The 17574-nt window shown below is 32.0% G+C and overlaps 1 protein-coding gene across 4 annotated transcripts in view; it reads right to left on the bottom strand.

Moving 5' to 3' along the window:
* Positions 1-936: 936 nt before the first annotated feature.
* The window catches only part of LRP1 (LDL receptor protein 1), a 253189-nt gene continuing 236551 nt past the window's right edge, over positions 937-17574 (bottom strand). For 3 of the 4 annotated variants that reach the window (XM_076456984.1, XM_076456983.1, XM_076456985.1), the window contains 9 exons: positions 15071-15232; positions 11137-11357; positions 9552-9813; positions 8951-9076; positions 7845-7961; positions 6568-6668; positions 5634-5724; positions 3830-3962; positions 937-3576 (listed from right to left, as the gene is read on the bottom strand). In XM_076456984.1, the coding sequence (XP_076313099.1) occupies positions 3445-3576; positions 3830-3962; positions 5634-5724; positions 6568-6668; positions 7845-7961; positions 8951-9076; positions 9552-9813; positions 11137-11357; positions 15071-15232 (1345 nt within the window). In that variant the 3' untranslated portion in view covers positions 937-3444. Of the gene's footprint in view, positions 3577-3829; positions 3963-5633; positions 5725-6567; positions 6669-7844; positions 7962-8950; positions 9077-9551; positions 9814-11136; positions 11358-15070; positions 15258-17574 lie in introns of those variants that run through there. The other variant, XM_076456986.1, reaches the window with a different exon arrangement.

The following is a 17574-nucleotide window of genomic DNA, read 5'->3' as shown; positions in this document are numbered from 1 at the left end:
TGACAAATTTACAATTCTAACATGTGGAACAGTCATATTAGATCAAAAAATAACCTTCTGTACTAAGAAATACTCGCAATTTATAAGAACAGACATAACTAAAATTGTGGAAGTCATACAATAAAACTGGATACACAGCTTAGTTATAACTTGAAAGTAAGAGAACAGAAAATATATCTAACTACATGGCAAGCTTCCAGTGAACCAGAAATACTGTATATCTCACCCCAGAAGCTTTCAATAATGCTGTCATGCAAATTTTATCACAGGAGCTTAAAGCAACATGGAGCACCTACCTAAAACTTCTAGTAGTATCAAGATACAGTTTAATGACACTAGTAATACCTAGATGTTATCTCAGTAAAACCATTTGTATCAAGATACTGTTACAGAAGCTTATAGTTACACTAGTAGTATCTAGTTGCCTCAGTAAAATCAGTGGATGCAAGATACTGTTTAATGACACTAGTAATACCTAGTTGTTATCTCAGCAAAACCATTTGTATCAATATATTGTTATAGAAGCTTACAGTTACACTAGTTGTATCCAGTTGCCTCAGTAAAACTATAAGTATCAAGATACTGTTTCAGAAGCTCACATGAAACCAATAACACTTTCATAAATATAATACAAGTTCTGCTCCAGGAATTTCTATTAAATATAGCTTATAGATTCTCCCTTATAAGATTCCAGCAACATTACTGATATGAAACACACACCTCAGAAACTTCCATAAAAGGGAGGTTACTTACGAATTTTAATCTATTTAGGTTGAAACACATTTTTTTATTCAACTTAAGATGTGTGTGTGGTTTTAAGAATGCTTTATTTAAATGTTACAGGTAATATGCATACACACATCCTATGTAGGTATGCAAGATTTTATATCTCAATCTAAGATATATGAAATAATAAATGAATACAAGAACAACACATTTATTTAAAGCCAGACATTTATTAAACACTGAAAATAATGATAAAACTGTTCAAAAAACTACTACTGAACCACTTCTATTTTAAACTGGGAAGGTTCAAATGTGATGCAACTATATATTTATTATTGAAAACGTTTTGCACAAAAATCATACAATTAATCCCTTAACAATGTTCTACAATCTGATCCAACTAACAACACTGTGGATTAACTACTTATAGAACTCTTCAAGCTTGTGGTGGCAAGATCAATGGGATACCCTGTTACCCTGGGCTTTTGAATTATTCAATTCTTAATACAACTGTACATGCCAAGGTCTAACTACAAACAGATTTCAGCACATCAGTGTTTTTACATGTTTATGCAAATAAAAAAAATATATATATAAAAATGTCAAAATAGGACTGATTATATTATTGATTTGAAATTGGCAAGTAGTATTCAAAGAGAAATCAGTAAATACACAAAATTCAGTCATTCCAAAGTCCATATGTACACATGTAGCAAATACGAAATATTTCAGTTTTCATTTGGACAAAATTACATTCCTCTCATTCACTAATGGAATTTACAAACAAATTCCACTAGAAATTAATTAAGTAAATATATTTGTTAAAGATAAATTACGTAACAAACTACGTAGATATTTGTTAGTTATAATCTCTTTCATGTTTGTAACATTAATATAAAACTGTGTTATTTAGATCACTAACAGTAACTGAAGACACTACTGAAAACAGTTCTCATAACTATGTATTTTCCACTTCTGAATGGAAATAATAACTGTTAGTTACTTCTATGCAGGTGTTCCTCCACACGATTTGTTTGACATATACATTGTATTGTATATTTCACTTCTTTAATATACATAATTGCATTTAAATTGCTACTGCTAGATGGATGTTTCTGTGTATAATTCCAGTTGTTTGAATCATACAAATTGTGTTAATTACTACTGTTATAGAGATACTCTTGAATCATATTAAAGTTACTTCACTTTGTTTAGTTACTACTGCAAGGTAAATGCTCTTTAGCTTAATTTAAATTGCCTTGTAAGTACAATACTGTGTTTAAATACTAATTCTGTGTATATTCCATGTACTGCATGTACAATACCATGTTTAGCTTGTTTATTAGATAGGCAATGCTCTGTATCTTTGATACTGTGTGATAAGTGTATATTTAAATTGTTCTTGGCTCTTGTGTAAATCCAGATGTGCCCTGATCTAAATACTATTTTTTTAGAGGTAGAAATAACTCTTGAAACACTTGAATCACCATACATGGTAGGTGAAACAATAAATATTTGTGATAAAGGACTAAAACAACAAAATACTCAACATGTTTGTGCTTTCAGACAGTATACTGAAATAAGAGTTCTCAACCAGTTATACACAAGTGAATCTGTTGAATGTTTAGATGTGAATAAGAAAGGCTTATTTTCTGTAGACTACTGATTAAATTGTACAATATTGAAGTTCTGTACAAAGAAAACAAATTCGTTCACTTTACTGGTATCAGTAAACAAACAGGGACCTTTCTAGTGCCAACAACAATAATGTCCTCTTTTAATTTCTTCTTAATAACCAAACTACACCTTTTCTACAGACCACATAATTTTGTATCTATTATCTTTTCAGGAAAAAAGTCATTTGAAATTTATTTTAACACACACACACCAGCTTTGTCAGCATAACCAGCCAGGATAAGAACTACTTTATACAACTTTCCATACATCTCAAAGGGTAGTGGCACCTAACAACACTACAAAAAAACATGGAACAGGTACATTAACAACAGATTTTGTGAAGTACTGTAGAGAGAACTTGGTAATTGAACTTAACTAAACTTGGGTCCTTTATTCCAACACAAATACATTTGGCACTTTGAAGTCACATTTCAAGACAAAACAGATAAACAAATTACATGACAGAAACGAGGAAGGTCTTTCATCTCGTACAATGTTTCATCCCTGGGTAAAAATACAATACCATGCGACACACCAGTTTTATTTTGTTGATGTTCAATAATGCAACATAGAACTTAGCCACACTGTTAGATGGTTAAAAAACATCAAATAAAAGGTAAAAAAGTTAAGAACTTTGTATTCAATTAAAAACATTTTTAAAATGACTCTAGAAGAGCTATACTGCTCTTCACATGAAAGGAAAACAACAACAATACTGAAGCAGACAAAATTAGGAAATTTCTTCCTAACTCTAGGTTTTGTGAAACATTTGGAAGACATTATTTACATAACTATAGAACAACAAACAACATCTTATGAATTATACAAGTTCCTAAAAGATAAAATAGTATTAATACAAATAAAAGCTTTGAGAGGAAGAGCTGCCTGCATTTTCTTTCTAACATGACCAACAGATACAATGAGCAATTATTCTAGCAATAAACTAGGCTTAAAAGTTAAAAACTGAACTGGATATGGTGACTATATGAACTTGTAACAATCATTAAAATAAGGAAGAGTTCTGAGCATTAGAACTTGAAGTTAGGCCAGTGGATGACTTATGTCTTTAGCCTGATCCAGTGGTTGCCTGTCATATTCTCCTTGCAGTAGACTCTTCTTTTCTTCTACTGCTGGGTAATGGGAATCATAAACTGGGTTACTGAAATTCAGCCCCTAAAACAGAATGAGTAATTGTTAATATCTATGATAATTTGAAACTTTAATTAAGAATTAAAATACACAAACAAACTGTTATAAAAACTATATCTTAAAATTATTTAGATTAGTATAAGATCAAAAAGTATAGTGTTTTAATTATGTTATAAATTGTTAACAGCTATATTCACAATTAGCAATTGTAAATATGTGGCAGAAATTGAGAGATATATCTGTAGAGTAGAATTCTTTTAGTAAAAAAACAACTTACACTATCTGGATCTATGGAGAAAGAAGCATTTAGAGCTTCTGTTGCCTCATCTTCTACTCCCCCTCTCATGTAAACAGGATTGTTAATCTCAATGTTGGCATTTTCCTGCATTCTACGATGCAAAAATGGAAGCCTAAAAGAAAGAAAGAAAAAAAAAAAGCATCTGCTATAGTTACTACACGTATAAGACAAAACAAATATAATTGTTATTATGCAATTTTATAGTCACACTAACCCATCTGTAGAAGAATAAAATTCTTGGTTTCAAAAGTAATACCTTTTCTAAGAGATACCCAATAAAAGGATATAATCAAATATGAAATGCTGAAGTGATTTTCTTGCTTGAGACACATCTTGATTAAATTACGACACAGCTTACCCCTTACTATGGTTAAGCTAAGTTTCCATTCTTGTATTTAAACACAAGTACAAGTTTATAACTAAATACCTACAGCTATGTAATTTGTTACACTTCAAATTCCTGAAAACTAAATCTCATAAGAAAAGTTTGAATTTATGTTTAAAAAAATGTATAAACTTTCATTAAGATTTGTAAAAATTTAATTTTTAAATTTAGTTTTGATGTAGGAATAAAGTAGCACCAAGTTCTAATTTAGTTTTGATGTAGGAGTAAAGTAGCACCAAGTTCTAATTTAGTTTTGATGTAAAAGTTAAGTAGCACCAAGTTCTAATTTAGTTTTGATGTAAAAGTTAAGTAGCACCAAGTTTAAATTTAGTTTTGATGTAGGAGTTAAGTAGCACCAAGTTTAAATGTAGTTTTGATGTAAAAGTTAAGTAGCACCAAGTTTAAATGCAGTTTTGGTGTAAAAGTTAAGTAGCACCAAGTTTTAATTTAGTTTTGATGTAGGAGTAAAGTAGCACCAAGTTTTAATTTAGTTTTGATGTACGAGTAAAGTAGACCCAAATGATGATTACAAACAATACTTCTTTTAGATCAAATTAGAGAGTTTTATGCCAATATCTAAGTTACTAGAATTTGTATGTAGTAGTTTCTCCTTCATATGGTTTTAATTTTTTCTATTTATTTTAAAATAGCCATTTGAAGAGATGTTCTAATAGCACTTGAAAACTATCTAACACTGAGAATTTAGTTATCTTTTCTAATCATAGCCAATGTGGAGAAAGAAATTATTCAGGACCCAAATCAACATAATTGACTGACTGACTCTCTCTCTCATTCACTCTCTCTCACACACACACATGACTGGCTGGATTGGAAACAATCTTTATTGAGAATGACTTCAAGCAAAATAGCTGATTTTGTCTTAATAAAAGCAAGAAAATTGACATATCCATAACTGTACAACTTTAATTAACAATGACAGTTGTGTAACATATCCTAAGGTTTTAATTAAATAGATAAATTCGATTGGATTTACAGTTGTATGAATTTTTGAACAACTGAAGTTAAAATTGGAATGGAGGGTTGGCTCCACGTGATTAATTACGAATATCTGAACAAAGTCAGAGTTGCGATGATGAGAAACCCACTTGAAGTAAAAATGTATTATGAAGACGGCTGATAAAAGTATTATAACTTCAATTAAAATAAAAGACAGAACAATGTTTCAACCTTCTTAGGCCACCTTCAGGTTAACTTAAGAAGGTTCAAACATTATTACATACTTTATTTTAATTAAAGTTTTAATACCCATACCAGCTATCTTGAGAATACATTTTTAAAGTCAAGGTCCTTCAGCATTATAACGTATTATATACAACCAAACTCTCCGATACCAAAAATTACTAGCAGGAAAATTTCTACATCAAAAGTTATACACACCTTTTTCTGCGACGATACACAACACATACTGCCAGTATCAGGAATATCAAAACAAGGATGACTGCTAGGGGAATAACTATAGCTGCTATGACTGAAAGAAAAAAAAATATTTGTTCAAGAAACGTTTCTGGTAACCAGTTATGCACAGGTTATTATTGTATCATCTTCAACTGAGTTATAACTTTGTTTATAAACTTTCCAATGGGTTCTTCTTGGAAAACATAATATTACATTTCTTTATTTTACCCCCTCAAATTATAATAAATATACAAAATATTTCCACATAAAACAAACAGTGAATTTTTAATTTTGCATGAAAAACAAACACACATAAAAATGACTGTCAGATATAAAAGACTGTTTAATGTAGGTAGTATTACTAATTAATTTATTTTGTGTTTATAATTCATTGGTGTCAAGACTATGGAGATCTCCAGAAGGCTTAAGTGACAGATAAGTCACTATGACTAACAGATTAGCAAAGACAGAGTAAAAGTAGAGTCATAAGAACTTTAGTTAGACAAAAGTAAGAAAACATAAAGTTAACTGTTATGGGAGTAAATGGCCTAATTTCATATATACATAAATATTATTTTAAAAACCAGTAGAATGCGTGCTATTTGTTCATTGTCAAATTCATCACCAACAAGTCAAAGACACTTACAGTATGAGAATCCTTAGCCCAACATACCCATAAATTTACATTACTATATATACCATTAAAAAGTAAGTTTACAATGACCTAACTAGATTCTTGTATAAAACAGTGGTATTATCATGAATATAACTTAACAGTTTTTCTTAGAAATCAATCACATATCTTTCAAAGAAAAAATATTCTTCTGTACATATTGTTCTAATTGATGCATAAACTATCTATCTAATATAAAACACATGATTATATAGCCATTCAAACATCTTAACTGTAGCTTACTTCCTGGGGTAAAGATAGATTCATGACCATGACTAGATACATGGGATGGAACTAATGCTTTCAGAGTCTCACAACGAAGTCCAACGAAATTCTCTGGGCACCTATAAAGTATAAATTATACAGAAGAAGTATATCTTGCTAACACAAGAAATAATTACAACAGACATAATTATACAAAAAAGTTGATACTTCCATGAAACTAGGTAAATCATTAATATGAAATACATGAATAAAAAACACTAAGCAGTTCAACACAGTTTCAGAGAAGGTTAAAACTAATATTTAATAATAAAAGCAGATAGGATATAAAACATTGTAAAGTAAAGAGGAGGTTAATTATTTGAACATTTTGATCCACATCTCACTTCTGATGAAACCTCTGGAAATGGTTCATTCAATGCCACCACAGACAATGTAGAACCAAACAAGGGAGCTCTCAGTACCCTCTCTGCTAGATGAAAATAGGCACAGAAGGGCATTTAGAATGAGCTTCAAAAGCAAATCCCAAGTGAATTCAGACAAATACACTATATGTAAAGTGAAAACTTTGAACATTCTTACCCAGATATCTATTGTGATAAAACTCACCCAGAGACATAAATAATTAAAGTACTAAATAATGATTTTATGTTGATAAATATACACAAACTTTCACCATAACTCAACATCAAACATTTAATTTCAGGCACAAAATGTCAAAAGAAACTGGATTTCACAACAACAGAGTCTGACCACATACTTGTCAAGCTTTTCAAGTACAAATATACTGAACCTTAGTGCATTTGGCCTACTTAAACATGGCCTTGGAAGCTGACGTTCAAATGCAATAGGTCAATTGATCATAACCTTTTATGGCTGCAATTCTGGTCACAGGGCTACTAACTTTGCAACCCATACCATTAAGCAGACTCCCTTGGCAACACACTAAAAATGGTTTGGCAATCCAATTTTGCGTCCCAATGCAGGGTTATGAATTACAGAAATAGGTAACCCTATGAATGTTTGTTAGAAACTATGGTCGAAGATTGACCTTGCCATCTTAAACAGAAACGTGTTTAAATGAAAGCTGCAGTGTCAGGCAGAATCATGCAATCACAAATAATGATGATTGAAGTTCTTCTAAGGATAGCACAGTGTTATGATGTTCTTATAAAGTGTTATGAGCCTCAATAAACTGTTCAAGTTACTAGATAGTCCAATATAGTAAAATATGGTAAACTGAAACTCACAAATAACTAGGTGATTCATTACTGTTACAAAGGGAAAGTGAAACTTACAAACAACTAGGTAACTCATCATTGTTAAGAGATGATAAACAAGTACCACCATTAAAACAGAAATTGTGACAACTGGTACTTATTTCACAGTACTGCCCAGTCCATCCTGGAACACATCTGGAAGAAAAAACAAATAACAAACTTAAAAAGGTTTATTTAAAAAAAAAGTTATTATTCAAATACTGGTACTCAGTTCATAATGCTGTTTAGATCTTAACTGTTAATACAGAAACACAGAAGACTGAAGATAGGTTTTAATTTGTATGGAAGAATGAGACCACTAAAGTGATAAAGAAACATAATCAATCTAGCCAGTACAATACTGAAGTCATATTTTAGTTAGGGATTAAACTATAGAAGGAAAAACATATGCTATCAATCAAGTTTCATTTTCATGAAAACCAAACCATAAAAGAACTAAAGAAAGCTACTGATTTACTAAGATTTTAATATAAGGAAAATAAATAATGTAGTAAACAGTTAAGGTATGTTACTAATCAACTGGATTTGTTCAATTCTTAAGCTATTATTATGCTTGTATCTGGTGCATAAATTACTTAACAGTATTATTTTTTTTAGATATCTGCCTATATATATATACAGATATGGATAAAAATATGCTGATAATGATAACATATGAGCCAACAAAGCATTAAACCTATTGTGAACAGCATATCAGTTAAAATATGCTAAATGGGGGAACTTCCCCCATATATATTTTCCTTAATATATGAATCAGACAAATAAATGGCCATCTTTGTTTATGTTCTATATTTTTAGAATTAAATCAAAGAAGGATAAAGACAAGTATTAATGTGAATAATAACAACATTAATAAAAAGAGAGTTAAGCCTTGCTTTTCTTCATGATGGAAGGATAAAGAAGTGCTGTTATTTTTGGCAGAAACTTACTTGAATCCTCCAAGAATAAATTCACACCATTAATACAAGTAATAAATTACTTAATATCATTATTGAAAACAGTCATTTTTAATTTAACATGTACAACATTAGGATACAAATCGTTTTTCTTCTATTTATTATTTTACTGCTTCTTGCTTTTCAAAATTATAAAATCTTTACATGACAATTTTTAATTTTTCTCACCTACACTCTGGAGGCCTATCTGGTTCAGGTGGAAGGTGACAGGTTGCTCCATGCTGACAGACTCCCAAACATGGGTCTGATTCTGTTATGTGTTCACAGAACTGTCCTGTCCATCCTTTTACACATCTAGTATTCAAAAGTGTTGAAAACATGTCAGGTTTTACTTAAAAGCATAGCTTTTAATTCTTTTCCATTGCTAACATGAAATACACTTTTAGTTTATGCTTTCATATTTGTAACGTTACACTTTACAAGTTTAAATGTCTAATCATACTAATACTAATTAATGATCTATTATGAAGATACAGGGCTCACATCTATGAAAAAAAAGTTTATAAGTAAATACACCAGAATGAAATTCAAACACAAAAAAAGAAATTAAGAATTATACATAAAATAAATATATCAGGTTTTATATATATTACACACTGATATTATACAAGTTCAAAGTCATTAAACTGATTCATAGCTATGTATTACTAATGGTTTATCACACTATAAATTTTATTCACACAAAACAGAATATTAACATGTTTCAGTGTACACAGAAAATTTCAGAACTTCAAAGTTGTTAGAAATCCTAAAACATGAAATTACTGACCTGCATGTAGGATTTCTGTTGATTATTTCACAGGTTCCACCATTCTGACATATAGTTTCAGTACAGGCAGTAGCACTAAAAGTTTCACATTTAGAGCCAGTAAACCCTGAAGTACAGAGACACCGATAGGCATTGTTCTCTGTTTTGATAGGAACACAACTTCCTCCATTCCGACAACCACAGTGGTTCTGATCACACCGAGTACCAAAAAATCCTTTCTGGCAACTACATTGAGGCTTTTTCTTTTTATAAGTGCAGGTTCCTGAAGAAAGCAAAACAAAAACCTCTTAATGGCTGAAGAATTAGCCAGTAGTAAAAGTTTCTAGAAACAACCAGTTCATAAGAAGTGGACATTCATGGGGCAGTGCATACAGTTGAAAGTAGCTTGTATACATGTTCTAAAAATTGGTGAAAACAACAACTAACCACACTGCTATTAATAAGTAAACATACCAGAATGAAATTCAAATACATAAATTAAGAATTATATATAAAACAGATATGCCAGATTTTTTCATTTTTTCACGAATACCTTGTTTTCTATATACATATTTCTACAGACCATTTTTAACTATATTAGAACTAAAAATGTTTTTGAAGATGTATATCAATATATAACTAGATAATAACAGAAATGTATACAAAACATCATTCCATGAATGACTGAAAAAGTGTAACACTAAATAATGGTTAATAAAAAATGTAAGATAATCATACAATGTGTATAAGATATAGATTTTAAACAATTTTCATCAGATGTCATTAGTTGAACTTTTATACTCTTCTCCAAGAACTTTTAATTTTCAAATGTAAACAGGTATATCTACTCTTCTCTCATGAAACTTACGAGTACAGAGCAGTGTAATTTATAACTGTAAAAAAGCCATTTTTCTTAACACTTAGAATAAGTTTGTTCAAAAAACTATGTATACACCTACATAAAGAAAGTTCTTTTAATTGTCCATTTTCTTATTTTTGAAAAATTTTGTTAAATGTCACTAAATACACACACATTAACAGTGTTTCATTTACTTCCAATGTGCATCACCTGCATTTTCAAACAAATTAGGTTTAAATCTTTACATCTTACACCATCTTATAATGGATTAAAATGTGTACATTTTCCTTCTTTACCTAAGCTTAAATCTCATGAGAAATGACAACATAAGAAACATCTCTATTAATGCAAAATTTAACCTGTAGTGCTGTAGACGAAATAACTCGTCCAAGCCGATTGGTAACACAGTGCTACGGACGGTTAATTCATTCTCAATAATACCTAACTTCAAAGCTAGATGCCAGCACCATACATGCTTTTGACCTACTTACAAACTGTTTTACTTTCAATCCAAAATGGCATCACAAAAAGTTACAAAATGAAGAAGCATTGGAGTTGTATTGTAGCAGCTGAAATACTTGGCAGTCTTGCTGAATTAAGTTATAAAAGTTATTGAATATTATAACCAAAATACACATAAAATATGCCATAATTAGAACAAATAATATCACCTTTTCTTTACACTAAACAATTTCATGTTAGTAACCTTTTCCAAAATTATTTCAAGTAAAAAAAGGTTTCTTTTACCTCCATTTAAACAGTAATTCTGGCATGTACTCTGGGTACACAGCTTTCCTGAAAAACCAGGGTTACATACACACTGAGAAACCCCCTTTTCCACAGTACACTTTCCATTCTCACATGGCAGGTTACATACATGATGTTCACAGTGGTCACCCTTGTATCCTGACACGCATTTACAGCTAGGCTGATTACCTGATTTTACACAATACCCTCCATTCTCACACCTTTAAAGAAAGTGGAAATATTTAACTTAATTAACTAATTTTAATTTTGTATACAACAGATCACAAATTTTAAAATTAAATAATTTTTATAATTTAAAAAAATACATAATTCACCTGGCTACACAATAAGTTAGTAAGTTAAATTTAAAATTCTGAGCACCAGAGAGCTCAGTCTGTTGATACAATACCTCTGATTTAACCCTTTCTGGACTGAACAGGTGTCACAATATCCCTTGATTTTATTTTACTGAAAAATGAGTATGTGAAATGAAGCTTACTAATCAACAATTGAAAAAAAAACACTGAAATTCTAAGAGGAAAAAAGTAAGTTTGTAATGTTTTTAAAAGCATTGCCTCACAACAAAGTCTTGGAAGTTTTAGAACATAAGAAATTACAGCTAAAGAAATACAAATTATATTGATGTTTTATGCCAAACTAGATACTGCTCAGTAAGTTTGTAATAAGTAGGAACATATGGACAAATTGTATGAAACTTAGTACCTAGTTTGACTAAAAAATCATACAATTTGAATTACTTTTGGTATAATTTCTTATGTTCTCATCAGGTTCATTACTTATCCATGCAAAAACTGTATCTATCTATTGTACCATGAAATCCAAAATTACTGCACATTTTCACTTTAAATTTCTTTATTTTGTAATATTCAAACATATAACTATTTTTAAAGCTGTGATTCATTAGTCATAGTACAAGCTGTGTGAGTAACACCATGAAAGGGTTAAAACAAAATGGGCTATAATAACAAAATTTCCAACAGTAAAGAAAAAGTGTATAAGAAAAAAAAAGACATGGATAATCATGTTCTCATGAAATGAAGCACTTTTAGCAAATATAAATCTATGCTCTAGAATGTGCTGAAAATTTTATAAATAAAGAAAAATGCACTGCTTACAAGTAAAACTCTTCAGAGTGTGCAAAAAAACTTTCATTTAATTTTGTTTCCTTGGGAATTATGCTAAAAATGTTATAAAATTAAAAAATATTTCTGAGTTAAAACTGTTGAAACACAGTTAGAATGATCATTTTAACTTGTGATATCTTATATTAACACCTAAAAGATACTTTGAAGTCATGACAGGTTGATTGGTATTTATTGGCACAAAGCAACTAGGCTATTTGTATCAAACAATCAATAAAAAATAAATTAAAACAAAACAATGTCCAATATTTGGATAAAAGACCTAAACAGAACTAAAAAGGCAGTGGCTTGTAAAAATAAAAGGAAGTTGGACAGTATCATCATCACCAATAACATTGTCTAACGTCAGGGGTAAACCCATAAACAAATACATGGTGAAAATTGTGCTGTTGCTCATGGATGTAATGATGGCATGACAGTAAAATTTGAGCTGTTATGAATTGAGTTAAAAAAAATCTGACTAATGCATAACCTAGTTAGGAAAACTTCCTCCTTGCAATCCTTATGGAAACAAAATGGCCAAAGAAAAATAGAAGGTTTGATCTGGAAAAGCTTCTTATAATGTTGCTCACTCCAAGTCAACTGCTAACTGGTGAGAAGCTGAGTTTTCAATACAGGACTGTAGTCCATGCATCGAATAGGCATGGTTGTAATGGCACCAGAGCAGACAAACTTAGCTTCACTGTGAGTGAGCTCATTCTCATGGTTATTGATGTGTCGAGGTATCTAGAAAACTTCAATAGAAACAGAAGATAAGGAAAAATGGACCAGTAATATACGAAAATTAATGAGAATAGGGTCAGAACTAATGCTAAACAATTCCAATGCCAGGAGAAAACTATGAGAGCCAGTGTAAATAGTACAATTGGTGTACTGCATAATTTCCATGTAATCTAGGGCAAGAGAAATGGTATAAAACTTGTCAGTGAACACAACAACTGCAGAGGGGGTCCTATGAGCAACAACTAAGTCACAACAAACTATGGCAGATTCCACAAAGTCAACTGATTTTGAACCATCTGTACAAATGGGAAAAAAAGAAGGGTTCAAAAGATGTTTGGTAAAGAAAAGACGACACTTCCAATTGGGATTATTTGCCTTCTTCAGATGATTCAAAGAAAGGCCACAGATGGAAATGGAAATAAGTCATGATCAGGCTGGGCTAATAAGCAGGGACAGTGAGGTCATCCAATTACAAACCCAACTCAGAAAGCTGCACTAGGATATATAGATAAAAAGGGAAGAATGGCAGACCATCTATTCTGAAAGAGCATAGCCCACTGATGAGGGAAGACACAACCCCAGGAGGGATGCTGTGGTAAGGATCAAAGTTTAATGGCTTACTGCAAGGAAAGTTGCAAAAGATGGAGGTTCATGGGATTCGGTGTATAAACTTTGGTGAATGGGTTCCAGTATCCTCAAGGCTGAGGTCCTGGCAGAACAACAGACCAGAAACCTACTGTCCAGTTTTGAGCAAATGAAAACATGATAGATCATGAGAAGAGAACATTAATCTACTCCCCAAGAGGTAGAAGAGAGAACATAGAGGATGTTCAGTGCTCTTGTACACTTGACATGTAGCTACTCAATATGAGGAATAAAATCAGCTTATGATCAAAGATAAGCCCCAACAACTTTGCCTCAGGGACCACAGGAACAACAACATCACCAAGACAGACCTGGGAATCAGAGTGTATACCCTTTTAGTGGCAAAAATGCATGCAAACAGTTTTGGAGAAAGAAAGGGTAAAACTGTTTGCTGTGATCTACTTCAAAAAGCAATTGAAAGCAACCTGAAAGCTGCAGCTCAATAAACCTCATGTTTGGTGACCAACGTAGGTCCCATTGACAATAGTACAAGGAAGTTGTGAAGGGATAGCATTATTTTTGAAGCTTAAAAGTGTGACACTCAAGATACAGCCCTAAGGACTCTAAGTTCCTGTGAAAAAGAATGGGAAAGTATCAACCCCACATGGACTTTGAATCACCTGTCAAGTAAAACATTCTAGATTAAAATGGGCAAATGGCTATGCAACCCATAGCAGTGGATATCAGGCAAAGTATTGTTCCTCCACATAATGTTGTAAGCTTTTTCAAGGTCAAAGAACACTGAAATAAGATGTTTCTTCTTGAAGAAAGCCTCCCTCATTGACTTTTTAAGTCAAATCAGGTGGTCCACGGTGAAGTGTTATCAATGGAACCCATACTTGGTGGGTGAGAGGAAGTTGTTTGATTCAAGGAACCAAATAAGATGAGCGTTAACCATCTTCTGATGCTGTTATTTACTGATAACCTGTTTTTTTATTATTTTATTTTTATTCAGATTTGGGACATCCATAATAAAAGAGAAACGATTTAGTGCCCACTGCACATGAAGACGTATGAGGGGACACACTACAATGCCAAACAAGGACACTGAAGCAACACAAGAATTTCACAAATGCTATACCCTAATGCCAGCATCAGAAATAATGTCCACAACACATATTGAAAACGCTCAACACTGGTACCTGGTTGACCCTAGCCCAACAGCCAACTGACCTTGGTCTACTATATCCTAAAGAATCACACTCAACTTACAAGTTACTATAATTGAAAGCTTGTTACTAAAGAGCTTACCAAGTGACATCTATGTCACTGAAAAAGATAATCTTGTTTTTCTGAGGCAACAGTAAACATTTGGTTGAAGGACAATACTGGAAACTTTAGAGTATATGCTAGTAAAAATCAATATCTTTTAAACCTAATGTATATAATAAGATGTTACTCACCTAAATGACATACAGTGGGAACATTGTGCACCTGTAAAATCAGGAGGGCACGTGCATGTTGGGTTGCCCGACTTCAAGTGACAAGTGCCACCATTAAAACAATACTTTTCACATAAATGCAAAGGTTCCTCACACTGTTCTCCAGTCCATTGAGGAGGGCAACTGCATATTTCATAAAATGTTTTTCCTAATTACCATTAATTAATACACATAAACATGTAATCTGTTACACATAATATTAACACAGAGGATTAAAAAAGAACAAGATTGTGAAACACAGGATTTATAAATAATAGAAATGTGACATTTTACCAGGTAATTAAAGATTTTAAACAATGATTTGAGCTTTTAGAATCTAAAAGACAGAATGTGTGCTTAACTTTCAAGTTAAAAGAGCTGATAACTGAACATGACTTTAAAATGTACCATAAACATAAAGAGTATTTGAGTGCTGTGACACAATACTTACTATACTATCTCCAAGGAATCAGTCTTAAACTTATGGATCCAATTTCTGTCTGTTAAGAGTTTTTACTAAGCTGCATTCAAAATGTACAGTTATGACAGAAAGTGTTTGTACCCCAGCCTCCCAAGTAGTTTTTTTTGCTCGTAACTTAAAAAGTATGACGATTAGGGTAATAGACGTACAACATATTATACATATTATACTAACACACATCTACATAAATTTGTATGGAAATTAAATGATAAATAAACTGTTTATAAACAAATAACGAAAAATAGGAGGAGCAGAAAGTGTTCATACATTTCAGAATGTGTGAAAAAACTGATATTCCCGTAAAAATTTTGTTTAGTTTGGTGAATAAACTATATTATACCATTCCAGAATGAGACACTGGGTTCATAATTATTGGAATTTAGCCAGCGAAAAACGTACTTTCGGTAATTTAGCGCCATCTCTGTCATTACCTGCTTGGTCATCATGGCGAACAGAAAACAACTGTCCAGTGATTTAAAAAACCAAATTATCGTAAAATACAAGTCTTGTGTGTCTCTTTCCGGTATTGCTACACAACTTAATGTGCCGAAAGCTACTGTTCAAAGCATAATTGCCAAGTTTAAGCTCACAGAATCAACTGCTAACCTCCCTCTTTCTGGACGCCCCACCAAAATTCCAGAGAGAAAAAAGAGGAAAGTTCTCAGAGAAGTTAGTAGGAACCCTCGTTTAACACGTAATGACATACAGAAACTGGTAAGGGAAACTGGGGTTGATGTAAGCACCTCTACAGTTATGAACATATTACGCTCTTCTGGGTTCAAAGCATGCTGTCCTCGTAAAACTCCATATTTAAAGCCTGTTCATTTAGAAGCACGATTGAGGTATGCAAGAAAGCATGTAAATAAACCCTTTACCTATTGGAAGAGTATTCTTTGGTCAGACAAGACTAAAAACGAGCTTTGTGGCCACAATGATGTTTGCAATATTTTCTGTAAGAAGGGGGAACAAAATATTCCAAAGAACACCATCCCTACAGTTAAACATGGAGGTGGCTCGATCATGCTATGGGGTTCCTTCAGCTCTTCTGGTGTAGGCAGCCTTCACCGCATCAACGGAATCATGAAAAAAGGAAAGTACGTTGATGTATTAGGCACTTATATCAAGAATGATGCTCAGAACTTGCGGCTTGGGTGTCGTTGGATCTTCCAGCACTACAATGACCCTAAGCACACATTGAAATATGTGCAATTCTGGTTGCAGAGGAACCATATAAGCGTTCTGGAGTGGCCATCGCAGTCACCCAATCTCAACCTAATTGAAAACATTTGGCATGAGTTGAAAACCAGGGTTCATCAGCATCATCCGAAAAACTTGCAAGATTTGGAGGCTTTCTGTAAAGAAAAGTGGAAAAAAATACCAGTCGTGTACTGTCAAACTATCATGGAGGGCTATGAGGAGAGATTGCGCCAAGTAATTCACCTGGAAAGCCACACAACTGACCATTTAAGTAGATGCACAAACACTTTCTGCCCCTCCTATGTTTGGTTATTTGTTTATAAACAGTTTATTTGTCGTTCAATTTACATAAAAATTTATATATAGATGTGTGTTAGTATAATATTTATAATATACTATACTTTCATTATCCTAATCGTGATACTTCTTAAAGTTATGAGGAAAAAACTACTCACACGCAGGGGTACAAACACTTTGTTGTAACTGTAATTAAGCAATTTTTGATTGATGTATACCAGCAAAATGTAGCATTAAAATTTACAACACAATTCAAAATTTAATTCCTTTACTTAAAAAACAAACCTTAAAGACAAATTATTATACTTTAGTTTCTGTTGTTCAGAAACTAGATTAATTGTTCTTTTCACATATTCGTCTTTCAAGCTCTTTATGGCATGTTTAGAGAAAGGAGAAATAAATTTCCTGGAACTCTTGACAGATGCCACATCCAGTTACTACACTTAGAAAGAGCACATTGTAAAATATGATTTCCCAAAATTTATTTTAAAATTGAAACAAAGAATTACAT

The sequence above is a fragment of the Tachypleus tridentatus genome, chromosome 9 (assembly GCF_004210375.1).
Source record: "Tachypleus tridentatus isolate NWPU-2018 chromosome 9, ASM421037v1, whole genome shotgun sequence".
Taxonomy (NCBI): Eukaryota; Metazoa; Arthropoda; class Merostomata; order Xiphosura; family Limulidae; genus Tachypleus; species Tachypleus tridentatus.
The sequence above is the reverse complement of the archived record's forward strand: the minus strand, read 5'-3'. Positions and strand labels throughout refer to the sequence as shown.